General features: G+C 44.7%; 1 protein-coding gene across 6 annotated transcripts in view; it reads right to left on the bottom strand.

The window, feature by feature from the left end:
• Positions 1-19,888, bottom strand: part of raraa (retinoic acid receptor, alpha a) — a 137,755-nt gene that overhangs the window by 57,954 nt on the left and 59,913 nt on the right. For 5 of the 6 annotated variants that reach the window (XM_076759800.1, XM_076759801.1, XM_076759803.1 and 2 more), the window contains one exon: positions 14,459-15,305. In XM_076759800.1, coding sequence (XP_076615915.1) covers positions 14,459-14,612 — 154 coding nt within the window. In that variant the 5' untranslated portion in view covers positions 14,613-15,305. The remainder of the gene's footprint in view (positions 1-14,458; positions 15,306-19,888) is intronic. The other variant, XM_076759804.1, reaches the window with a different exon arrangement.

Raw genomic sequence — 19,888 nt, 5'->3', positions numbered from 1 at the left:
GTTTGGTGGGTTTGTCAGGGGCCCAGAGGAAGTGAGATAACATTAGGAGGAGGAGGAGGAGGAGGAAGAGGAGGAGGAGACGCAATTTCATCAGTGCGGTGCGAGCACGCAAACACGGGAGCACATGGACACGCTCATAAACAAACAGCGGGAATGTCCACATGGATGGACCAGATCCCCCTGAAATGAGTGATTCATGTGTTGAGTGGCCAAAACGCTCAAACCGCGAGACAGTTGGTGAAAATAACGGCTTCTGAGCTGTGAAAAACACATTTTTTTTTCTGTCTCTCTTTCCTTCACTCAAGCAAACACAGCCAAGACAACATTCACAGAAACACAAACCCCAGCTAACATGCAAAGAAAACACCACCTCCCTCCCGATGTGTCTGCAGAAAAACACACAAGCTTCCTCATTCATCTGAATAAGACACAAGGCTCTGGACAAAATACAAGTCGGACGTGCAAGTGTGATATATCTAGCTCAAAAAATGCTGCTTTTCTGCTTATCAAGATGTATAAGAGATCAACACCAGGCCCGCACCAGCACAGCCCCTTGCATTGTTTTCTTGTAAAGGGATTTTTGGTGTTAATCCCTCATTACACCATTTCTGTCATATACTGTATACACCAAGTGCAAACATTGATTGGTTCGCTTCAAATGAAATCCAGTCCTTCAATGGAGCTGCCTGGCTCTCACATCAATGGCTGGATGAGTGGATATCTGGATGTCCAACTGGCTGCTTTCATTTACTATCACAGGAAGTCTCACAGCAGATGCTTCCACAAAAATCTAAGGGCCAGGCCATCTTCAGATGCTCTTAAGGTATGTTCAAAGGGAACATTAATTGAATTTTTTGCATGCCAAGGCAACAGAAGCGAGCAAGTGCTCGATATGACCGAGGTGAAGTGAAGTGTCCTTGTGTGTATCGAATGTTTCAACTTGAGTAACAAAGCCCTGGGCCTTTATGATTGTACTTCAGAGAAGTACAGAAATGAGAGAAAAGAGAGAGAACTGGAGATCCTGGAGGCTGAGCCAAACAAAAGCACATACTTATACACTCTGCAGCTACACCTCACACCTCCTCTTCTCCTTGAGGGGACACTCCTCACCTGCCCATTCTCTTAATTCACCTGTCCCTCTGTCTCACAACACACGCTCCGTCAAGGCCATCACTCTCTCAAGCTCTCTCTTTCACTGCGTCCTTATTCCTCTCAAACACACCCATCACACTCCTCCTCCTCCTCCACCTCTTTTTTCTTTTTTTCATTGTCTGGTGGTTGTGAGGGACTGTTTGCTAGCACTGCAGGCTAACACTTCATTTCTATGACAGCAAACATAAATGCTTAGAAGACACTAGATGTGGTGTGTGCATTTATTCTTACATGTCAATGAAGGAACGGCACGCTGAAGAAAAATGGAGGAGGAGGCAGAGACAAAATGAGATATGGAGTCAAAGGAGAGGCTGGAAGACAAGAGCAAGCAAGAAAGCTTCGGCTCTTCGGGCTGAGCCCTTCTGCTCTTAAGAGGATTCCCACCTGGTAGCAATTTAGGTTCTGCCTGGTATAGCAGGCCCTGGGAAGGAAAATAATGTCTGTTGGGTTAGTGGTTTCATTTTTCAATCAAATAAATCACGACCTTACAGAAAATAATTTTTGTCTTTTAATGGCCTCCCCAGCGTTTGAAGTTCCTCAAGGGACAGCTAGCTTTGAAGTCTGCGGAGTGAGGAGCGAACTTCCCTCAGTGTGTGTGTGTGTGTGTGTGTGTGTGTGTGTCTCTCTCTCTCTCTCTCTCTCTCTCTGTGTGATAGAGCAAGTATTCATTCCTCTGCCTTCACAGAGTCCTGAAACACAACACCTGAGGTGCTCCTGACAAAAGTAAAAGCCCTGCGAAGGCCTTTGCATGGAGTCACGCCGGCATACAAAACAGCAACAAATGAAGGCAGCGGAAAGATGGAAACAGTGTGGAGTGTAAGTCACAAGCTTTAAGGAACGCTTTCTTGGAAAAAAGGAAAAAAAAAAACAAAAAACCTCAGGTCCAAAACAAGGGTTAATGGTTTGTTACGTTGCGCACATTTGATCTGGCTAGTTTTGTTTTCACGTTGCTGTTACGCGAGCACACAGAAGAACTTCGCATGACATATCAACATCCCCCCATCATCGCCTCCCTGCATGTGCTGCATCTCCCAATACTTGACATTGATTGGTTTGACAGGCACGCGTCTGACGTCAGCATGCTGTCAATTCGGCAGGTAGTCTTCTATCTCCATTTGGATTGATGGAGAAAAATGGAATGAACAGATTTTAACTGAATTTTGTTGCTATCATAATAATATTATTTTGACATTATTACCAGCAGCACCAGCAACTTGAAGCACAGTAGTTGAGTTCAAATTTGCCAAGTAAATGTCCTCGTCGTCTCTGTCTCATCCTCTCCAAATATACTAATGAACTGGACATGCAAGGCCCAAAGAACAGACAAGGAAGAATTCCCCTTGACATTCAAGAAACCATGTGACATTGGTCCTTGCAGGTCACTGAAGTCTATTATGTTCTATAAATTTTGTTCCATTTATTTGTAATTATTTTTCAAAAACAACAGCAAAAAGCAACATGTGCGTCTACATTTCCAGAGAGATGACCAAGGCACTGTGAACAGCTTGTTCTCCAAAACATCAAAAACATCTTAATGCAGAGGAGAAAAGCTTGTTGAGTGGCCCGCCGTGCATCAGACGGGGAGCGCTGGCTAAGAGCAGTAAGTGCTGTTGATGTGAGAGGGGAGCACAACAACAGGGCTTACGGAAAGAAAAGGAGGCCTCAGTAAGTATCCAAGGATGTTCGCCTTGGTTTGAGGACCATTCACATGTAGTCTGTTCAGCTACGGCAACACGGCCCGAATCTACCAACTTTGGGTGGGATGGTTTTGAATCCGCAGCCACACACGCACAGAGTAAGAAATGGACAGATGTGCATGCGTGCACGTGCACAAACACATGCACCACAAGGGAAAACTACGTCAGCTTCTGGGCATACAGTACAAGCAGCCACACCAAACGTGTCGACAGACAGACGACTACCTTCATGATAAAGACTTAAAATATTCCCCTCAAACGTTTTCCCCTGGAGCTCTTCCACTACTTTCCATGTGTGCCTTCAGTCCAAGCGAGCTGGTTTTGACATAAAGGCTATTTTTCAAAGGTCTCAAAGACGCCAGCTTTGACAGCACATCTGCCAGGACTGAGCCCCGTCTTTTTTCAGGTCTTTTTTTTCTTTTGGGGGGGGGGGGGGGGCAGAGAAGTCATATAGTTATCTTTTCAGCTGAAAACCACCTAATGTTTGCGGCTGTGGTGCACTGTATGTGTATATGCACACAGAAATATACTTTACATTGACTTACTAGCCAAACCCACAGGGACAAACAAAGACAAACTCACACACAGAAAATTAAAAAAGGTGCAGACATTTCCCGGACTTAATCAAATGCACACACATGCAAACACACTCACTTGTCTCGCACACGCCCATGAGAACCTCAGTTAGTATAATATTTAAAGCAACATCACTCCCAAAGTCAAACCTGCTCAGTCTCAGCTGGGCTGGAGGGATGCGTGGGTGGATTGATGGATGTTTGCTCACTGCTTATTCAGTGTCTAATGTCTTTAGAATGGGGGGCATGGAGAGAGAGAGCGATAGCAGGGTCAAAAAAAATTGCAGAGAAGAAAAGGATGAAGGGCTTGCTGTGAGGAGAGAAAGGGAGAAGGAGTCAATACTTGAGAAAGACGACGCAGGAAATAAAGACAAACGACATGGGCTGGAGAGGGAAAACAGATTCCGTGGAAGTTTACGACTTTGAAAGGGAGCCGGACAGAAAGACTACCGGGGGGGGAAGAGAGAGATAAAACAAAAGTAAAGAGTAGACTGAGAGCAAAAGCGTGAGGTGGTGAGAGCGAGAGTTTGGCCAAGTGCTTACAGGAAATAGTTCTGTTTGATGAGTAAATATTGAATCAGCGAAATCCCATCTCTGGCACCACCTGACCTCTCCCTCCCTCTGTCTCTCCCTCTCTCTGTAAACAGTAAACAGAGATATTTTACCTGCTTTCTTGGGCATGAACACGGGTTTATGAAACAAATCAACTGACATAAGTGAAAGTGCACGATTCCATGCAAACAGAAACAATGAGCTCAGCGCTGAGACGGAATGAAGAAAGCTGAAAGAGGCCAACGCCCCCTCCCCAACCCCCTCACCTGCATCTTGCCGCGGGTCTTTAAGTAAGCCAGTGGTCATTTGTGGAAAGTGTGAATCTGCTCCTGATTCTTTGGTGAAGGCTATGCCTGGGCCTGCCGTGATTTAAGATGCCTGCAGGGGCCCTTCACTTCCCTCATTCACTCTCCCCCTCTCTTGATCTTTCGCTCCCTCTTCCTAACCTCCCCTTCAGTCTTGTCTCTTTCTTTCAAAGAATGAGCGATTGTAGGGGTCCCCGGGTCAGAGAGGGAGGTCTTGAGTTTGACCTTAGGTAGGTAGTGTCGCTCTATCTCTTTCTCGGTGATCAGTCACCACTGCCTTTTACCTTTAAGATGCCCTGTTTCACTGCTGTGTCAGTCACACAGTATGTGGGTGTACAGTATGTACACGTTGCAGTGTGTTCTCACTTTAAAGGATAAAAAAAAAAGGCCTGTCCTGACCTCCACAATAGCACGTCTGATGACAAAATCTAAACTTCCTTGTCTGGCTTGCTGTGGGACATATTTTATTTGTCTTGTTTTTTTTTTTCTTGAGTGCACAGCGCAGACCTGACTGCTATTGTGCAAATTGTGTGGTGCTAGTGCTTTGTCAAAATGTGCTTTGTCTTCAACAACCAAGAGAGACAAGATCTGTAAAACCGCTCGCTATTTGTGGGGTCCACCACAATTCAAGTTTGGACAAACTCCTGCAGTGTATTCCCGACTGAAGCCATCATGTTTGTGCTGTCTGTCTGAGTTTGAAGACAAAGGAAACCTGTTGTTACAGTCACTACAAGTATGGTCTTTGTGTGTTCACATCTGTGCGTGTGTGTGTGTGTGTGTGTGTGTCCAGTGAAAGACCGGAGATTTTATCTTGGCAGTAGCTGATCAGTCAATGTCACTGACTGTGGAATTTCTCAGTAACTCCACCGGATCTGACCAGTTACACAACCATCAGTTTGTGTGTAACAACAACAGTGAAAATCCTACACACTCTAATCCATCTAACACAAAGCTGGGTTAAAGGCAGAGATTAATTAAGACATAATCCGTGATGGAATGACTCCCACCCTGCATTTCAGGTTGACTCCTGTCCATATGTTGTGTGTCATACCATGGCCACTTGACGTTTTGTTAAGTAGTTCAGAATAATTAGGCTGTGACAGCGAGGGTAATGAAAAATACAAGGGTATAAATGCCCACAGTGACTGTCACGTTCCTGGAATGCAGTTTAGTGCCTGGTTCGACCGCGAGAGTGTGTGAACATCTGTTTGTTGCATGACATAGACCAAATTAGGGGACTAATCAAGGCATAATGCACACCAGTTGTTTAGGAGGCCATTTCAAATAGAGGGCAAAGCTGTGTCACTAATCACATCCTCTCTGTCCGCTTAATGTGAGCATGCTTACAGGATGTCTCTGTGAGGAGTAGAAAGACTGGGACGCGATGATTAAAAAAAGCAGCGTGTGTGTGTGTGTGTGTGTGTGTGTGTGTGTGTGTGTGTGTGAGAGAGACACAAAGAGTGAGGAAGAATGAGAGAGGATGAGGAAGCCAGTGCTGGTTTCACGTGCCTCTTAACACTGATCACAGGCTAACTGCTGAACAGCTGTTTGTTCCCAATGAAATGAAAGAAGAGAGAGAGCGCAAAAAAAAAGAGAAAAAAGAGAGATCAGAGAGACGAGGAGGATGAAAAATGAAAGCAAACGCAGCCATGTCTGATGTTCTGAAGCGCAGAAATGGAATTCGTGCGCAACAGTGTGATTTTAAGGTGCAGTAAAGGCACCGAAAGTACAGCCATTTGTTTTATGTAAGCCTTCTACAAGGACAACCTTTATTTCTGATTGTGCTCGAATAAAAGACATAAGCTCCACTGGACCAGAATTACCTGCGGACCTCTGACGATTTAAGAATTTACAGCCCACATCTGTGTTGCGGGAAGCACATTCAGACGGGATACACTGTTCAGATGGAATTTATTTATGTAAGAGCACTCCGTTGAGTTTAATATTGCATGTGCTGATTGGCGATTTTAATCCCTTCTGGAGCGCATATGTCAGCGTTTCTTTCCCCAGTAGATCAGTAATAATTACAGTCCCAGATATCTACTGTTTTTTGGCACGCTCATAGGTCATTCATACTTAAAGTCCTATCCGGTCAGACAACCTTGTAGTTTTTAGTGTATTTTAGTTTTTATGCATGAGAAAACACTTTCCCTATGACTGAAATTATCTGTTCAGCGCACTGTTTGAGTTCCTAATATGGCAGTTTTAAGTTTAATTTCCACTCTTACTCTTCTTGCTTTTACATTAAAAAAAAAAACTATCACTGCAGCCACAACACTTCTCAATTCACAGAGAATTCATGCTGATTCATACAAGTCACCTACGTTTGCAAAAAAAATTGCATTTATTAGACTAGTCAGTGACTGCATCTGTGGAATGCACATGAGTATCTACAAACAGCAGGATTGATTGTTCACTAGTTATCCAATGGTACACTAAGGCCTGTAGTGTGCTAATGCTGTCGCCAGCACATTATCTTTCCACTCTGAGGAGGCAATGTACTAATGCTAGCAGACAGGCTTGAGGTTAAGTGTGGCCAGGGGCCCCTTAGAGAGGTGCCAAGAGAGAGCTGGTGGCCCCATAAGCTCTGGCCGAACAGAGCTCTCTTACCCCCTTTGCGCAACACAGCTAGCCATTGTGCTGGGCTGAAAAAGCACATTAGCCGCTGAGAAAAGGGCTTTCCCTCTGAAACCCCCTTGGACAACAAGCAAAGCTCTGCTTGATAATTCAATCACTCTCCGAGCTGCGCGGGGCAGACCTGCACAACCTCCCAGAACCTTTCCTCGGCTCTCCGCTTTCCTTCCCTCCCTCGTCTCCTCCATTAGGTAACTGCCCTATATTTTACAGATGCCGTCATCCCTACCGCTTATCAAAGGACAATAGAGGAATGATTCCTGTGAGAGAGTCATTGACATTTGAATGTATGCGTCAGTGTGAATTATGGCTGTACGCAATGGGTGCTGCAAAAAGGGCATAAGCAGATAGAAATAAGCGTGTGCGCATGTGTGTGTGTGTGTGTGTGTGCATGGGGAGGAAAGAAGAGATAAAAGGAAGGAGAAGGGGGTCAGTGCGGGAGTGGGTTGAAGGAAAGGATAGGGAAGCCGTAGAGAAGGAGAGAGAAAAAAAAGGGGGGGTTGTTCTTATCGCTTTACCCTTGTCTTGACTTCCTTGCGGGGCCTTTGAAGAGAGCAGAAATAAAGATACTTGCGCTGGCACATCAGAGAGAGATTTAGATTATGCCAGTGTTTACCCAACTGAGTGCTGCATGGCTGCTGGCGACAGCCTGCTGGTTTTGAAGTTGCTATGGCCCAACTACAGCTTAAAGCGCTCGCTGCTCAAAATATAACACCCATGCTGCAGAGGAAGGCTTTCTCTCTGTCCTCGTGTGTCAGTTTGTGGTGTGTGTGTGTGTGTGTGTGTGTGCATCTGTACACGTGTGTGCATGTACACATGTGCCAGTTGGTGTGAATGTTTATGGGAGATAGCATGTGTCCTTGTATTCCTAATAGAGTGTGAGATGCATTCTGCCTTTCTGTGTGCACAAATGTGTGTATATATGTGCGTGTGTGTGTGTGTATGTGCAGCGCTCCGAAAATGGAGCCATCCATCGGATTATGGGTAGACAGCTCTTTGAAAAGGAGGGCCTGTATTTGCATAAGCGGCCGTGGAAGGGAAAAAAAACCTATCGAAAGAAAGACAGAATGAGAGGGCAAGAGATAGAGAAAGAAAGAGAGGAAAAGAAAAAGAGGGTGGGGGGGCCGGGGGAGTGGACCACACTCGTCAAGCTGCTCCGGGATAAATCTTGTGGCTAGGATCAAGTATTCTGGGCAGGGATTTGGCCCCAGGTCCCCTCAAAGCAAATGGAAAATAACAAAAGGCTGTGAGTAAATAGGTGGCAAGGTAATGATAGCTCTGTCAAGTCCTAAGGTGGAGAAAGGGAGGGTGGGAGGAAAGGGGGGCACTAGAGAATGAGAGAGAGAGAGGCGTGGGGAATGATGAGTGGCACGGGAGGGATGATCAGGTCTGACTAGAGAAAAATGAGAGTGGAAAGGAGATGAGCGGACAGGGAAGGATGGATCAGGTAAGGAAAGAGGACAAACCCCACGGAAAGAGCAGTGATGGAGCAGAGGAAGAAAAATGGGACTGGGGAGATGAGAGGGAGAGAACAACAGATGTGCAGAGGCCAAAAAAAAAGAAACAAAAGGGACTGAGGGAGATATGAGGGAAGGCCAGAGGGCCAAAGGAGAGGGTGATGGGTTTTCTGGTGGGAGCCCCTTTTGGCTAAGCTGGCTGGTTTTCTGGCACATGATGCTGGCACAGGACACGGGTGCTGCCAGAGCTAGTGCGCATGTTTGTGCGAGTGCGTGCGTGTGTGTGTGTCTGTGTGTGTGTGTGTGTGTGTGTGTGTGTGCGCCTCGGGCTCTCACTTCTGTCACATCTGCACAGAAGAGGGAACCTGCATATCTGCATCTCTATCCCTCTCTGATTCTCTGTCTCTCTCATCTTTTTTTGCTTTCCCTTTTCTTTAGCAATGAACATATTCCAGGCTTTGGAAGAACTGTGGAATATTAATGTTTCTGTCTGCAGATAAGGCTGCCCTCCTATACAGCAGCTACTTATAGCAATATACCCTTAAAATGCTATAAAGACAGCGCCGAGACAATGCTTTCTTGGCACTGTCTTTATGTAAATTTCTTATTTTGTCTACGTCGTGTATCTACCTGCAGTTTTTCTATGACTTGTTACAATTAAGAGATGTGAATGAAAGACATGCGGTGTGACATTTTTCTGTGGAGCCAAAGCACGTGTTCTATATCTACGATGTATCAACCTTCTCGGAATCATTTTATTTCTAATCTGAATACAAAGAATAGAACTCTTCAACTACTTCAAGGATCTCAAAGTAAGATCAATTACTTCTTTGAAAAAGTAAGAATAGGACAGTCCTTGTGCTCATTTTTCACTCCCAGAGCTCTGCAGTTAATTAACAAGGTCATTAAGCTGGGGTGAATGAGTGCTATGCTGCCATGCTAGATGTGTTTTACACGCCATGTTTAATAAGCCTGCATCCTTGCCATCAGAGTATTGGCACCCCTAAAATGGCTTTCCAATAATGACAACCAGCTCCCATAGGTACTGTTTCAGTGAGTCTGTGTGTGTGTGTGTGTGTGTGTGTGTGTGTGTGTGTGTGTGTGTGTGTGTTTCTGAAGTGGCTAAATGGCTAAATGGTACCTGGCGGTCTGATAGAAAAAGCGCTCCAGTCAATAGCTTGCGTGCTTGTGTCGTATCCACACACACTTTGGATTGTTGCCAAACAGGAGCACACCGCAAGTGTTTCTCACTGTCATTATCCTTATCCCCACCACACAAGCCGTGTGTGTGTGTGAAAGTGTGTGTACAGTGCATGTGAAAGTTTGTGTGTGTGTGTGTGTGTTTGCCACCCATGGAGTGTACTGACATGCCCCCTTGATTCCTGCAGACCACCAGGGCAGAGAGGAACCACCTGTCTGTCCAGAAACCAGCACACACACACACACACAAACACGCACTTTACCCAACATTACCATATCCATATTTACTCATGGTCAGTGCATTCCACCATGGGCTGCTTAATGGGATAGGTGACACACACACACGAGCTTCCGTGAGGTCTGAAAATACCCTTTCATATTTCTCCTTCTGGCCCAAAAGTACATTCATAAATGCCATAAAAGCCCCCTAATAAGTCAGAAGAGATGGCGCTCGTGTGTGTTAGCCGTCCTAGGAAACGCTCATGCACCGAGCAATTACTGTAGCTGCTGAAACAAGAGCGCTCTGTGGGGAAAAGCCAATTAGTCTGCTGTGGCAGCAGGTAGCAAGCTGGCTCCATTCATTATGATCCCTCATAACACTGTGCTAATGTAATAGCATGGTGTTAGAGCTGGTGACATACAGCAGAAGGCTTTAATGATTATAACGGGATCAATAGTTGGGGTGTTATTGCCTGATACTTCCATATTCATGCTGGCATGCGGAGCAAAGGATTTAATCAAAAACACTAATGAAAGCTGTGCACGTCTACGTGCGAGCGTGCGTGTGATGAGAGCATTCTTTTGGATGTGGAGATCTGGCCGTGTTTAACATAGCGGCGTGCACGTTTGCCGGTGTGTGAGCGTGATCAATCAGTGGTGATAATATTCAGTTAAGTAATAAAGCTGCAGGCAATAAATGTAATATCAATATCTGCAACTGATCTGCTCCGGTGCGTAACCTAACCTGATGATTTTCAGATAATGTGATGTGAAGACGTAACCCGGGAGGCAAGAGCTGGAGAGAGAGAGAGAGAGAGAGAGAGAGAGAGAGAGAGAGAGAGAGAGAGAGAGAGAGAGAGAGAGAGAGTGTTGTTGTCCTTGATTAACCCTTCTGCTCTGCTTGGTCCAAATAATTGGTCTATTGTGGTTTGCTAACAGAGGCAGAGGAGCTGGACAGCTCTAAGGACAGCATGGAGGAGGAGGAGGAGGAGGAGTGTGGACAGAGGAAAGAGACCAGAAAGAAGAGGGAAGGTCTACCGAGCATGGTTTTGATGGCAGATGAGTTCAACATTAAAACAAAAGGGCAAGGCCTGTTTACTCAACATGATCCGCTCTGGGAACACCCTTTCCCATCTGCAGTTTACACCTGTGTCTTATGTACATGCTTCAACTGAACAGAAATAAATAAATACAGGTTTTTATGCAACACTCCTCCAATCCGCAAGGAACAACATGGGCAGCATTTTGTGCAGAAAAAAAAAAATCCACTCTACCAAAAATGGTGGAGAGCATAATCCAAATCATGCCGGCAGACAATCTCAATACAAAGGTGTATGTTACTGCTTTGTGTAAAGGCAGACTGTAAAGGCAAGAGAGTTATAATGAAAAAGTCCAGATATCTTAACCGGTAAGTGTCCTTCAACCCAGCCATGAATGAAGATTTTAATCAAAGCTGTACAAACAATTGAGTGTTACCTAGAATGCATCGAGATGACAGCTAACAATGGGCAAAGTGACAGCTATGGAGAAGGAGCAGCTTCATATTCAAGATCATACTTGCCTTCAAAGAGGAGGCGACCTTTGTGCTGGTCTAGTTGATACAGTTGCCGTATCAACTGCCAATGCCAATTTAATATATTTACAGACTCCTCAAATCAAACATATAATATGTGGAAGATCTGTGTAGCAGCATTCATACAGCAACAAAAGCATGCGCAGCCACCCGGACAGATGATGAGTTCAGCGAGGATTTTAAGGAAAGAAACAAGGCAAAAGCTGTTGCATCAAATTCAAAACTGGATTCAGAACTATGAAAAACAAAGAGACAGACAATATGAGAACAACTGCGGGCACAAACTATGTCTCGCCAAAGCCAAGATTAGAGCTCAGTGAAAGAGCATTGTCTTATCAGGCTTGTCAAAGGTGGAATGAACTGGCTGAGACAAGGGAAATGGTTTGGAGGGTTTGAAAACATCCTAAGTTAATGTGTGTGAGACAACAGAAATATGTAGTGAATGATGATATAAGGATGCAGAGATTTTAGATATAAGGTGGGTTTGCTGCTGTATGCAGAGCTGTCTGTTTTTTCTGTTTTAATGTGACTGTGTGTGCTGCACAATGTATGGGACTAATTATGGGTTTGAAGTGTTTTTCTTGTACTAATAGCGCTTGCCTGTTTGTATCTATTGAAGAGATGCTTTTATGTTTGAGGACTCTTGGTCAAATGGCCCACTTGGGCCAAAAGAGGTCCAATTTAAAACTCAAATTAAATCCAAACTATCTTTAATAGGGAAATCTAACAATCTCCACAAGGACAAACTGCATGTTTCACTCTGTGCAGCGCCATCACATAGTCATGTGCATTTAGACAACAATGAAATCCATTAAGTCCAAAACACTCCACTCTTGCCGCCAGTCTGACATCCTGTAAATCCCTCTCGTTCAAGCTCCAAACAAACTGACTCTCTCTCCTCCCTCCGTCGGCACAGCCTCTCTGTCTGCCTCTCTCTTGTCTTTCGTGTGTGTAGGTGTGTGTGTGTGAAAGTGTGAGAGAAATGAAAAGGGAAAAAAAAAAAGGTGTTTGAGCAAGAGGGAAGGAGAGAGAAGTGATCTGCCAGAGAGGGGGTTAGGAGGAGGAAAAGAAAAGGTTGAAGGTGGTGTGTTTGTGTTACAGCGTGTATAAGTATAAGGAAGGAGACATGTGTGTTTCTGATCCTGTGTGTGTGTGTGTGTGCGTATGCGTGTGAGCATGTGTGAATTGTGCCTGCAGTTATCTGCATGCAAGGAGGAGCAGGAGTGAGAGAAAGTGAGCCAGCGTGAAGGGCAAAGATTGTGTTTATGTTGAAGAGTGTGTGTGCGTGTGTGCTCGTCAGGAAGCTGTGGTGTCCCTGGCTCTCCAGTGTTTACAGACAGGAAATGTTTATCCAAGGCAAAAGGGAAGGAACCTTGCCGCCCCGCATGGCAAACACTGGGAGAGTGGCCCGACACACACGCAGACATTCAGCAACACACACACGATTGCAACAGTGTAAAAAAAAAAAAAAGAGGAATCTGACGGGAGCGAGGAGGGGTATCTGGTATAGGGGAAGTGGGAGTGACTGGGCTGGGCACTAACTGTTCTTCACTTCCCTCCACGCCGGCTGCCAACACAAACTCCAGCAGATAGAAAGTCAATACGCTGACCCCCTCTGAACCTGTGAGAGCGAGGCCGCGGTCTGACAGGCCTGTCCACACCAATACACACAAACCGACTGTACGCCTGCACCACCAGCTGTATTCCTTTAGTTCACATTTCTGCTGCTGCCACGGCCGTTCAATTGATTATTGAGCTGTTTGTCAATGTTCCTCCGTCTGCTGTGAGGTGCAGGGACTGTGCCAGTGTCAAATTTAAGTGGATATCTAAGCTTTTGTGTGGTGTGTGGTTTACATATCATGCACAAAAAAAAACTCAATTTCTTAGGTCCTTCACATCTTCTTTTCTTAAAATAAATTAAAAATTTGCTGGTGCACTGACATCATTTCCATTGCTTCCCAATGTAAATTAAAACATTGTTTATTCAAGTGCTGCAAATCTGTTTTGCAAGATGCTCCAGAAAATTGGTAAAACAAGTTGATTTGTGTTGAAAATATCTCATTGCACTGGCAGATTTTTACCCACTTCACAGGGAGATTTTGTTCCAATGCAAAACACATGTTGACAATTCAAAGCATGATGTATTGTAATAGACTAAACTCTATATGCACCAGCACATAGAGGAGCTGCAACAAACTCAACCTGCTGCAACATTAAAATAACGCTTATGGGTTAAAACATCTGCAATTTCAAATTCTGAATGCAGCCACTGTACACAGTGTTTTTATATGATGGCACTCTCACTTTGAAGAAAAGGAGCTTTCAAAACTTTTAAAAAGGACTTTTTGAGTGAAGGCTCTGAATACTTCCGCCACCACCATTGTTAAACAGATGTTTTTGTGTATAAAGCAGCTCTCTGCCGAACAGCTTCTCTTTGCTTATGAAAAAGTACTTTTCACCTAGTTTGACTTCAATAAGCAACTTTGCAAGTCAGTTCTGAAGCTTCTGATGGATTGTATAAAAGAGCTGTGGCATGAAGGCTGGCTACGATGATAACTTTTGAGAGATTTATTTCAGGCGCACTTGCCAAATTTGTGTTCCCCAAATAAACAATACTCCTTTCTGGCTGTCCTGCCTCACTTCCTTGTGATCTACTCTGACATTTCCATGTGTGTGTGTGTGTGTATGAGTGTGCTGATGTGTGTGGGCTTGTAAATTAAGGACAGCGCTGGAGGCAACGTGGGTGTGTGGGCGTGTGTCTGTGTGTGTGGTTTGCTGTTCTCTGTTTACCAACACACACATCTTTCAAATAAGAATGATCTAAACAGGATGAGATGAAAGAGTGCTTTTTACCAGCAGACTCACAGGCACAAGCGTATGTACACACACGCAGTAGGGGAGCTACGCAGGAAAAGGCGTGCTACAGCTGCACAGGTAAACCAGGACACACACAAAGGAAAGTAAATCTTCCTTTCCCCGCCTCCTGTCACTCAATAACCAACCTGCACAATAGCCAGAGCATGGCACAGTCCCACAGCTGAAACGTGAACCAGTATAAAGCAAGCAAAAACGGTCAAGTCGAAAGTTTACTCACTGGCTGGTGAGGGGGTGCTGTACCCACTGAGAGGCAGTCCTGGCAGGGCTGGAGGTGACAGGCTCCCCAGCATGTGGGGGAAGAAGTAGGAGTAGGTGGGCATGGGGAAGCCATTGAGGTGGGTGCCTGGCACCGGGTTGCCCTTCCCAGCCATGATGGCTCAAGTCCACCTCCAGTCACAAACAGACCTCACTGGAAAAACCACCTTAGCAAGATCTAATGAAAAGAGGAGTCAGTGTGGATTCCTGCACTGATTTAATCCCTCATAGGGACACTGCACGTTGTAGATATTCCAAAAGACTGCCAAGCGAAGTTTGCAAAAAAAAAAAGAAAAAGAAAAAGAAAATCTCCTTATGTGTTGGAAACAGGTGCTGGTCTCTGTCAAATGGCTGCTGTAGATTTCACCAAGACACAAATCCAGTTGGTTTAGTGAATGTGTGTGTTACTAATGAAACAAAGGTAAAAAGAACCACAGGGCAGAAGTATAAAAGAGGACCATGGAGAGTTTTATCCGTCCTTTCTGTGGTATTGTGAAACAAGCTGAAAGGCTTTATTTGCGAGAGGCGTTGGGGGAGCTCCAAACTCGCACGGCCATCGCTTATCTTGAAGATGAAGGGGGCGAAAGAGACAGAAGGCAAGTTGAGTCAGGAACAGGTGGCTTTGATGACTGCAGTCAGGAGTGGTGATAGTGGTGATAGGGGTGCTAGTGGTTGTGATGCTTCCAAAAGAGCGTAGATTCACTCTTCCACCGCAGAGCGCTCCTGGGGAATGCGCAGATCACATGATGCCAAGACAAAGCTCTTCTCCTTGGCCGGGCCTCCTCTTTGCAGTCAAACACAACCTCTGCCTATGCAAAAAAAAAAAAAAACAGGGAGAGAGAGAGAGAGAGAGAGAGAGAGATCCATTTAGTGCTTCAATGACAAGGTAAAGAGATCGTTTCCCTTTGTACTCTAGTGCTCAAGCAAAACAGTTCTTTTCTTTTGACACTAATTAATGGTAATGTCTCATCTGAAATGTTACAAAAACACCCCCTCCGCCTTAATTATCTAATGGAGTGTTAAAACTGCAAAGAGAGCAGTGGGTGTGTGATGTCTCCTCGCAGCTTTGTGTGCTCATACGCACGCTCATTAACAGTGACAGACTACAAATACTGCGGGAGACGAGCCAAAACATAAATGAAGAGAGCAACACAAAAGAAAACTTTGCTAATTACACCAGTTGCAGAGGATCGGCCTTGGTGAGAACCAAGACGCCGATTTGGGGCCGCTCGAGATTTTCTGCTGCAGAATTTACCTCCGCATTAAGAGCAAGACATGTACTAACAGACCTGTAACCACTGCAGAAAGCATGAGCACCCACAAGGGCACTGACAATTATACACCCAGAGAACACAATTATCATAAAATGACACGGCAGCACCACAATATATACAAGAGTAAGGGAGATGCTCTTTCTTCAAAACAGCTTGTCACATGAGCATAGCCCATTTTTTACTGTAATGACCCCTTTAAGAGTCAGTGGATGTAATGCACAGCAGTAAAAGTAAAATCATTGCAACACAGAGAGAAAGAGAGACTGCACTTAGAAAGCAGGAGGAATGTGTCTTTGCATGAACAGTGTTGCTCAGGAATGTGGCAGTATTGCATGAATCACACCAGGACATCATGGACGAACTCCCGTAAAGAGAGAGGGGTCAAGTCAGACATGTTTGTGTGCCTGTTCCCACTTGAATGATGCACATAAAGCACCAGGATATGACAGGTGACTCCTCGGCATAGATTCTAAAAGTCTCTGATCTCTACTGAAGGGACGGACACCGTAGGAGTTCAAGAGTTGAGATCTTGTAACTATGAAGGCTCAGGATGGCCCTGATTACTCAGGTATTCCCTTTAATTTGTTGTAAATCTGTACATTTGACAATGCTCATCTGCGGGGGTGCAAGATCACTGGTCCGCACTAACATCCTCACTGAAGATGGACTACAAACTGTACTTTTAAAAAAACAACACAAGGCCTCCTGGTGGCTTGCTGTGCACTGGTGATGCAGCAGTACTTTGAATCCTCCTGCAGGACGTCTCTCATGTCGATCTTCCCTGTCACTTTTCTCTCTCTGATGTCTTCAAACCGAAACATCTTCAAAGATGTCTGATTCTTTGGTGGCGTGACTCTTTGTCTCTGCAGGAGCACCGTATAACAGAACAGCATAACATCCTTTGGTGTAACTGTCAGAAAGTTGTTCTCAGCGATTCAGGAAATAGTAGTAATTATTTAAGAGAGTGAGTTACCAGACTACAGTAAGAATGCTGTTTGCGTGGTGGTGTGAGTGTGTACAGGGCAGGTAGTGTATGTGGAGCCCTGATGTATCGCTTAATCAGATGGAGAGCTGATTTTATGGTCTGGTCTTCTATTAGCTGTCTTATTTTTATTGATTGCTGCCAAAGTGCTCTCTAGTCACCCTGTCATGGTGAGCTTGTGTGTGTGTGTGGTATTCAGGGGTAGCGGACTGGAGGGTGCGCATGTATTGGGCCAAAAAGCTTCAACAGCATTTTTTTAAAGCCCAGGGGAGATGGATATACTTTTATTTGCTTCTAAAGCCTCTTTCACCACTAAGAAGCCACATATTAAACCAAAAGAGAGTTAAGAGTTAAGGCAACATACCAGCAACGGCTTGTAAGGTTATTTCCTGTTCCATAATACAGAGTACCACACAACCATTCCCATTATGAAATGTTGCCTTGATACATTCTACATTGCACATTGGTATGATCATGTAAAATGCATCAGCACTGTCAAAAATACACACTAAAGTGATGTAAAGCCATATATATTTTAATGCAACACCCAGAGGCCACAGACGCTGAACTGGGTCTTTCAATGAGGACCTACAACTCACTGGGACACTAGGAGAACCCACAGGCCTGAAATGGGCCACTTCCTTCACCATTATCATTACAGCGTCTAGTGTGGGCACCATAAGAGGCCATTCTGAATGATAAGCGACATCAAACATAACAATGCACTTACACCCGCAGCAACTTTTTTGTGGTGCACCCACACCTAATTGTTTTTACTGATGTCACAGTAAAAAGACAGCGGTATTGCTGTTTACTACAAAAGAAGTGGCTGCAGCACAACCATCTTTTCTTGTATTTTGGAGTGGAAAGGAGCAGAGGAGTAGTACCTGAAGTCAGTCCAAGTTTCGACTCACATGACTTTGAATTAAATGAGAAACTTAGACAAATCCTTAAGATGTAAAGCAGAATATCAGGGTTGGAATATTAATTTTCTTTCACTGGTGCTATTAATATATTAATATCAACTAATATGTTTGAAAGTGGTCCGATTCATTCTTTTCTTTACCTATGCTTTTCCTCATATAAGTGTATGTATAAGTTAAAATGACATCTTTGCATGGGAGCGTGTCATGGATGAGGCCAAGTGTCTGGAGCTGAGAGCAGACAAACTCTTTCTGATGCGTGTAAACAATGCCTGACTGGTGCAGCTGCAGCATTTCAAACACATTATACAATCGGTAGCCCTTTTTGCAGTCATCCACGCATTCACACGCACACATGCAAACACCCACCGACACACGACAGAGTGTGGACAGAAGCAGCGCGTAGCTGAGCAATTGTATAACCACTCTGCTAGCGGTAAGGACAAAACACATACACACAATCAGCAGCACAAACATCAGACACACACTGCTAAATGAGGAATCAAGGCACCACTGAGGGCCTGTATAATCTGCTGTGAAAACTGCACACGCAAAACCAAAGCAGGGTAAACCTGCTGACATGCACTCCACACCCTCCCGTCTGTCAATGTACACAAACCAATCACAATTCTCACAAACAGCTGTGTCCTCTGATCCCAGTAGGCTGAAATCCTTGAGTATGTATTGTGTGTATATGTGTGTGTGTATACTGTATACATGCATATATAAACACAAGAACAGACATCCATAGTTGTCTCTCCTCATGCACACATCTCTTTTCTCTCTCTCTCCACCACACAAACAAATGCATGAACGCACACATACTAATCTCCCCTTCATTCCTCTGTAAGGGCAGGCTGGAATCCTGTTGGCGAGCACCTCCCACTGTATGATGCATGTGTTCTATATGACATGGCTGACACACAAGGTCGTTGATATGCCGAAGAAGAAAGGGGGGCTGTTGTGGGCGTAATGCTGCGTGGTTGCAGGTCTTCATTGTTGCATAGATGTGTTCAAGTACTGTCAACAGTGACGAGAAATGTCTCATATAAACCTGCTTAAGTAGCGCTGAGGATGATAAGACACAGAGGGAAAACAAGCGCGTCAAACAGGAATGTGAACTGTATCCCAGAGTTACATGCACACATAAAAAATTAACTGACAAACTTACCCACATCACTGAAACAGGGACTACTGTAGTCTAAAAACAGGAATAGATAGCGTAGTCTAAGACTAAGAGGTGATGCAATCGTGTAGCCTATAGAAGTGCGTAGGGACCCCGGGGCCTGGAATTGAGCCATTAATGTAAGTCTTTTCAAAGAGTTCCTAACAATTGCTCCGCAGCCTCCATTTGTGCAGCCTTATCTGTCTCTTTTATCCTTATATAGCTTGCCCATATCTGCCAAATTCATTTCAACATACTCAAGAGCACACAGGCAAGATGCTGTATGGAGGGCAGCTCCTGAGGGAATGTATGTGATCACTTACAGTCGGAGGGAAAATAAACAATCTGGGTCACTTGGTCTTAACTCTGTGTTTAGTATGTAACGGGCAGAGAGAACGAAGGGTCAGAGGTCATGGGGTGCGAGAGACTGTAACCGGCTTTGACAGCAAACGTTGAATTAATAATTAGAAGAAGCAAATGGCAGCGTGAGGTTAGGGTGGACGGGCAGACAACGCAGCAAACACAGCCACAGGGGATGGCAAATGCAGTGCATGACACGCAGAAACACTGCGGTGTGTGCATAAATAGACGGTGATGCATACTTGAACGTACACACAGTTCAACGAATGCACACACACACGCATGCACAGATGTGAAAAGGTTAAAAGGGTCACTGACAGAAAGTAAAACAGACACCGGCTGTTGTCGAGGCCTGGAAAAAAGATCACGGGGTGATTCTTGAGACGATAACACACACACACGCACAAGTATGAACACATGCATGCACACACACCAACATCTATTATCTATATCTCTCCTGATGGCCAATTATCCATGATGTGGGTGCTGCTTGTGCTACAGATCTCTGTGACAAGAGCAGCTGGTGGTCAGTGCCAGCAGCACCACACTTCAATGTGTTGCTGATGCTAATTCCAGTTGCAAGTTTTACGCCCTTTATGCTCACAAAACAAAAATTCTATAAATGGATGAATAAATAATAAGTCACAAAAATGAACTATTTTTTTAATGGCGGAGTGCAGAAGATGGA

The sequence above is a fragment of the Chaetodon auriga genome, chromosome 20 (assembly GCF_051107435.1).
Source record: "Chaetodon auriga isolate fChaAug3 chromosome 20, fChaAug3.hap1, whole genome shotgun sequence".
NCBI lineage: Eukaryota > Metazoa > Chordata > Actinopteri > Chaetodontiformes > Chaetodontidae > Chaetodon > Chaetodon auriga.
This window is presented reverse-complemented; position numbering and strand designations above follow the sequence as displayed.